Genomic DNA, 7018 nt, shown 5'->3' with positions numbered 1-7018 from the left:
GTCTCTTACCCTATTGTTCCCTATCATGCAGCCTGTTGTTTATACCCTTCCTTACACCTTATCACAATCTGCAAATATTTCACTCATTTGGCTAGTCATTTATCAATTGTCTTCCTCATTAGAGTCGAGGCTTTGTGATCATTTTCTGCTTAGCAGATTATACGTGTTGAGTAAATACTGCTGCACAAAGAAATGAATGATTGAATGAATGAACTAAGCAGGGCTTCTGTCTCCTAGGTCCCCTGTATTCTCCCAAGCACAAATCTGATCATGTCACTGTCCTGCTTAAAATTCTTTGATGGTTTTCTATTTTCTGTAACAGTCATCTTAACACTCAGCAACTCTTTTTGAGATTTACAATTGTGGCAACAATAAGGATTAAGAATTTTAAGTTTAAATGGAAACAGGAACAGATAAAAGAATGAGCTCCTCCTCACCTTCTGGACCAAAGAAAGTGCAAAGCCTTGAGCCCATGTTGGTTATATCCACTGTTCTACATTTCATTACTAGGCAGACAGACAGGGAAGTAAAAAAGCAGTGGACTATGAACCAGAGGATCTGGGTCCTGAATTTGGTTGGTTACCTCACATTTTCAGTGTTTAGTTTCCTCATCTATTAAATGAGAGACTGTACAAATAATCTCTAAGGGCCCTTTCAACTCTGTAATTCTATGATTCTCAGGGATTAAACTATTATGTCCCAGGATAATTTTTTGAATATCAGGTTAAATAATATGTAGATTGTGAAATGTAACATAAATCTCATTATTTTTGCTATGTGTGTGACACCCTCTTTAGAAAGCAAGTTATACTCAGGCTTCAGGTGGTTGACAATGATGATGTGTAGCTTCCAAGTATCACTTGATTTATTACTTTTTGGAAGCCCACTGAGAAAAAGTGGCATTTAGAAATGTTAGTAAATAGAATAAAATGTGGAGGAGGACAACACATTTCACTGTCTATGTGCTGGGTGCTTTACGTATATTATACCTTAAAATAGGATTATCATCCTGAAACCGTGCACCTCAGATTGGGACTTGAACCCATGTAACAGGACTCGAACCTGGCCAAAACTCATATTGGAACTTGAACCCATGAGACCGGGACTTGAACCTGGCCAAAACCCAAGGTCTTCCAACTGAGATCACACACCTGGTTTCAGGACTTAATGAAGCTCAGGTTCTTGATGTCTCATCACAGAAAGAATTCAGTGAGAGACAAAACTGATAGGTAAGAAGTGGACTTATTTAGAGAGAAACACACTCCACAGACAGAGTGTGGGCCATCTCAGAAGGTGAGAAAGGCACCAGGGTATTGGGTTGTCAGTTTTTATAGGGATGAGTAATTTCATAGGCTAATGAGTAGGAGGAGTATTCCAGCTATTTTGGGGAAGGGGTGGGGATTTCCAGGAATTGGGCCACTGCCCACTTTTTGATCCTTGTGGTCTGGCCTTGGAACTGTCATGGTGCCTATGGGTGTGTCATCTAGCTTGCTGATGTATTACAATGAGCATTTACTGAGGCTCAAGGTCTAGTGGAAGTCGACTTGTCCGCCATCTTGGACCATCAGTTTATGTCATGTCCTTGGGCTTTTTCATTCTTTCAAAGGTTGTGCCCTTCTCCCTTCCCTCCTGTTTCAATCCCATTGCATAAAGGAGCACAGTGGAGCCTGCTGAAGATGACATAGGTGGTAAGTGGCAGAGTACTTTGGAACATATGTCTGTCTAGCTGTGGTCTACTAGTTCTGGCAGCAATCCTTTTATGTACTGAAGCATCTGGTGCAAAATCTCAGCTCTTTCTCTGCTTCCTGTCAATTACATGAATACCAACTCACTTGAAGTCAAGGGATATAATTGAAGGGTAGAAAGAGGCCTTAGGAAAACTGAGTAGGATTGAAAAGAGAAGTCTTGAGTGCAGTCCCACCTCAGTTCAGGATCTTTCCTTGGATAAATGAGCTTGTTTGCAAACACCCCTGACCATTGCCTTTGGCCTCTTTCTAACTCTTTCATAGAAGTCTGGTGGTGAGAGGATCCAGTGCTACTCTGAGTAGAACCTGTTCCTAGGGGTCAGCATTCATGGACTCTAATACACTTCAGAGAGGGAGATCACACAATGAGGAAAAACATCTGACTAATGATCAACTCTTAATGAAATATCATTGGAACAGTTTCCTTGCTTTGTGTTGGTTTGTGTATCTTGTTTTTAAAGAGGAACTCATTTCATGATTCAGGTCCTTTTCAAGAAAACATAAATCAATGTAGGATATTAATATTCATAGAGTAGAATTTAGTATAAAGGGGGTGGTCGAGGTGAGTCACTGTGGGGACTCATGAGTCTTACTTAAAGAAAAGGTATAAATAAGAACCTTTCAAAAAGCTGAGAGCCCACAATACTCTCTTTAGGGTGCAAAGTATTTATGTTATAAGGAGACCTATAGAAACAGTCAACAAATGAATGCCATAAGGCATTAGAGATAAACATATCTTAATGAAAACATTCTTGCCAAGTTAAAGAAGATAAACCAAATCCTTTGCTTTTAAATATGGAAGGAAGGAATGAAAAATCACACCCATTTTTCTTTTATGATATCACTCTGGCACCTGCTTTCATAAGGAAGCTAAGAACATAATCTATTACACTAATTGCTCCAAGAGTCTTAGAAAAAAGATTATCTCCAATTCAATTAATTTTTTTGTGATAAATAGTGCTTGTTATAAATAACTCCTTGAAAAGTAAAAATATTTTCTTTTTTAATAGTGCAAAACATCAGAATGGATGACCGGTCAACTATACATTAAAAATTATCATTCTTTCTTCAGTTATACTTCCCATAACACAGAGCAGTTTAATAATATTGGTCAGTATTATTGTTCTCTGTAAAACACATTTTCACGGGCTACTCCAAAGCGTGCTAAGCTGTTGAATAACAAATGGGAAAATATCACACCACAGGCGATATCTACCTATCCAACAGGCAAAACAAGAAAATGGAGTTCAGGCCTAGAATCCTCTAGTGTTACTCAATCAAGGCAAATTATTTATTGTCTTCTGCCCAGGAGGTCCCACGGGGCATGAAATACTGATTTAGGAATTTGCTGAGCCTGATTGTCTGTGTGTTGCAACTGTGTTCTTTTCTATCACTTCTTAATATATGATAAATGGTTTTTATGTCTGCTGTGATAAGGTTGAATAACAAATTAAACCTGGCTATTTAATAAACATGAGATGTACACATTACACTCTTTTTACAACACTAGCTTGGGTCATTAACATTAACTCCATGGTGTGCAGGACTGTACACTGCCCTGTTCATATGTGTGCTCACCTTCACCTGTTCCTTCATCTTACACCTCCCAATCTCTGCTGCGTTCAAGAGACCTGATTCCACTCTTTCTGTGAGTGGAATTTGGAGAGCCTGGGTGTTCTGTGTGGTTCACCTGGGGCTTCTCAAAGCCAGGACATTGATTCTGGGTGTAGGTATTGGGGAGGGGCTAAAGCTGGGCCAATAGCAAGAGCTATTCATTATCTGAGCAGAAGAGGAGGAGTCTGGAGCAAGTGTGAAAAAGAAGAGAAAAGCCGTGAAGCATAAAGAGTGGTAACGTGCGAGGTTCTTTCATCAGCTAAAAAATTTTGCTCTGTACCATTCTACTTGTCCATATCATACCCAATATTAAAAGGAAGGGTCACATTTGAATGCCCTGCATTAGTATTTGTTTGCTCTGCTCATCTGGTGCTTCCCATGTAAGATCTGCATAGCCGTTACTTTGAAGACTCTGGGGTCGATTCCCTGGTTTTTAACCTGGTCTCCACTACTTCCTAAGAAGGTGATCTTAGCCTTCCTTGGCTTCAGTTCCCTCATCTCTAAATATCTCTCTTATAAGGTTATTGCAAAGGAAAATGTAGATACATAACATATGATGCATATATACACATGTATGCATATATATGTATGTATGTAAGACCTATCTACCTACCTATCTATTATCTATCTATCTATCTATCTATCTATCTATCTATCTATCTATCGATCTATCTATTTATCTTTACCTAGAACAGTGCCTGGTATGTATCTAAGTCAATAATGTTCAGTAGAATTATCACATTCATCATTGTTTTGTAGTTTCTATTTAACTTCTCACATCTGTAGGTCTTGTTGCCTCTACTATCTATAAGACTTTTGAGGGTGGGGAGCAATCTTATATTTTGTCATGGCTAAACTTTTTCTTTTCTTTTCTTTTTTTTTTTTTGTCGTCTCATCTGTTAGTGTTCACCATTCCCCTTTTCTTAGTCCATATGATTTAGTGGCAGGTGAATCAGGCCTGGCCAATAAATGCTGCATTCATCTTGCCAGAGGGAGAGTATGTGACTTAAGCTTGGATATGCAAGTCCGCACCAGGAAAAGGCTCATGGATGTCTGAGATGGCTGGCTTTAAGGCTGTGTAAACCTGAAACGCTGGGGGTGGCCATCTTAGCCTCCTTTGGGGAGAGCCTCTCTGAGAGTGGGGACAACACAGAGGGACACAGAGCCCACAGATGGAGAGAAATGGCCCTTGAGGACATTGTTTGGGTTTCTGGATTCAATCTTGCCTCAAAGAAGTACTCTTTGGCTATTCTGATTTTTTTAAGGAAATAGATCCTGTCTTTAGCTTAGTCAAATTAGTTTGTATTCGATTTGCAACCAAATTAATACTAATATACATCTTCTTCAAATCAGTTTCTTGGTCTGCATGATCCTCTTTGATGCCGTTGACTTTATATAAGGCCCTGTACATAGAGATCACATATGTGTGTGTGTAAATATATACATATGGCATGTACGAATGAATTTTAAAAATTTAAAACTGAAAGCCCATGAGCCCATTAATTCAATCTCCTGTGCCTTATTATAGTGTCCTAGGCAATTCAAGTTCAATTTAAGTGCATCTTGACTTTGGAAGAAAAACTTATTTTTTAGAGAAATACATGATGTAGCCCTGAGGAACTTGGATGAGCTGGATTGCAAAGAAAACTGGGTGGGGAGAACAGGGATTCAGCGTTGGAAGAACCGAGTTCCTCTTAGCATAACTAACTCCACAGTCAGCTCATTCCCTTAACCTCCCTGGGTACCGTTCTTCATGATAAAATAGGAAGAATAATACTTATCTTACAGGGTTACTGTTAGGATCCAAAGGAGTTCATTCATGTGTGAGCTAAAATTGGTACAGATGTTATTTGTTGATTTTTTCCCCCAGATATGCCAGTTTCAATTGGTGATGAGCCTAAACGTGTTGAAAAAAAAATTTTTTTTTTTCCTAGTCAAATGCACAACAGGAAGCACATTTCAGAAGGATATATGTGAACATACGCCATCACATCTGGGTCTGGGATGTGACCTTTGGGGGGAATACTGAGTGCTCTCCTCCGTAAAAGGAACGGTTCCACTGCCACGTTGCCTCCAAGAATCTCTTCATTTTTGCCATCAAAGGGGTTCAGAGGGCAGATGCTGTTGTGCTTAAGACTAAGTTCCTAACAGGACCTTCGGCCACCCCTGCAGCTCAGTACCTGTGAGCCTTCAAGCCTTGGGGTATTTTTGGTGGGCGTGGCGAGAAGCACCTGCTCCCAGGCTCTCTACGAATCTTGCTCCAATCCCTCGGTTTTAAGGGTGCAGCTCTGCAGTCTCCCAGCTATTCCCTCGAGTGTGCTTTATGAGATCCGGTTCCAATCCCCGGGTGGGGAGCTCTGAGGTCCCGTTACAATTCCCTAGAGCTCCGTGTGTGCGCGGGAGGGACCGAGCCAGGGAGGGAGCGAGGGAGGGGACGAAGTCTCCGCGCTCCGGTTACCGCCCTGCACGGCCGCCGCCCCGCGCCGCCGAGAGCACGGCGGGGCCCGGGGAGCGCCGCGGCCCCTTTAAGAGCCGGGCCCAGGCCGGCCCGGGGGCCGCGGGAGCCCAGTGCGCGGCGCGCCGCGGAGGAGTTAGGAGCCGGCGCAAAAGTTTCCTCCCAACTCCGGCCCCGCGCGCCGCCGCCGCCGCCACCGCCCACTCCAGCCCGGGGCCTGGGGCCGGCCCCGCCGCCAGGGCCAGGGCCAGGGCCAGGGCCGGGCCGGGCCGGGCCGGGCCGGCAGTTTCGCTTTGGCGGGTGAGGAGCAGACGCCTGGGCCGGGCCGGAGCCGGAGCCGGAGCAGCAGCCGGGCCGCTGAAGCGCGGCGTCCCGGGGCCCCGTCACCTGGGAGGTAGCCCTGCCCGCTGCCGCCTCCTCTCCGATTCCCGCCCGCCGGCGGCCGCCTGCCCGGGGCCAAGGGGCGCCGCTGCGGGCCCCCGGCCCCGAGGGGCTCCGGGGAGAGGCGCCCCGGGCCCCGCGTCCCGCGAGGGTGGGGCCGCGCCCGCCGGCCCGGACACCTGTTCGGCCGGGCCCGGCGTGGTCGCCGGGGGCCAGGATGAAAGTGACCGTGTGCTTCGGCAGGACCGGCATCGTGGTGCCCTGCAAGGACGGCCAGCTGCGCGTCCGGGAGCTCACGCAGCAGGCGCTGCAGCGGTACCTGAAGACCCGGGAGAAGGTGGGCGCGGCGCGGGGGGCGCGCGGGCGGGGCGGAGGAGGGGGCGCGGCTGCGGGCCGGCCACCCGGGAGCGCTCCGCGGCCGCGGCCCCTGCCAGGTGCCCCGCCGACAGGGTGGCGACGCTCAGGGGACCCAGAGCACCTAGGCGATCTGATTCGCCACGACCTGTGGCCGCAACTTCTGTATGTTGCTCACATGATTGACCTGGGCGTTTGTGGGCCTTGCTTGTCCAAGGGTGGTGGGGGGACCCTCAGCATCAGAATCACTCGGGGGCTCGTTAGAAATGCTCCCTCTGGTACCCCAGCCCAAGCCCGCGGCCTCAGAATCTGCTTTTCAGCAAGCTTCCAGGTGATTGCAGTGGCCACTGAAGTTTGAGAAGCACTGCTTTAGAAGTTGTTTGAGCCAACAGATCTCGAGGGAACGTTTGAAGGTGCTTCTCACCTCAGGTGTGATTTTTGACCTGCTAAGGCCCGCCGTACTTCTACT

At 46.1% G+C, this 7018-nt stretch overlaps 1 protein-coding gene across 2 annotated transcripts in view; it reads left to right on the top strand.

Annotated features, from left to right (window-relative positions):
• The first annotated feature begins 6277 nt into the window (after positions 1 to 6277).
• PARD3B (par-3 family cell polarity regulator beta) overlaps positions 6278 to 7018 on the top strand; it is a 977181-nt gene continuing 976440 nt past the window's right edge. For both annotated transcript variants that reach the window (XR_009055026.1, XM_057744363.1), the window contains exon 1: positions 6278 to 6532. Coding sequence is in view for 1 of the 2 variants with exons in the window: in XM_057744363.1 (XP_057600346.1) it covers positions 6413 to 6532 (120 nt within the window). In the remaining variant the exon portion in view is untranslated. The remainder of the gene's footprint in view (positions 6533 to 7018) is intronic.

This window comes from Hippopotamus amphibius, chromosome 8, assembly GCF_030028045.1.
Source record: "Hippopotamus amphibius kiboko isolate mHipAmp2 chromosome 8, mHipAmp2.hap2, whole genome shotgun sequence".
NCBI lineage: Eukaryota > Metazoa > Chordata > Mammalia > Artiodactyla > Hippopotamidae > Hippopotamus > Hippopotamus amphibius.
The sequence above is the reverse complement of the archived record's forward strand: the minus strand, read 5'-3'. Positions and strand labels throughout refer to the sequence as shown.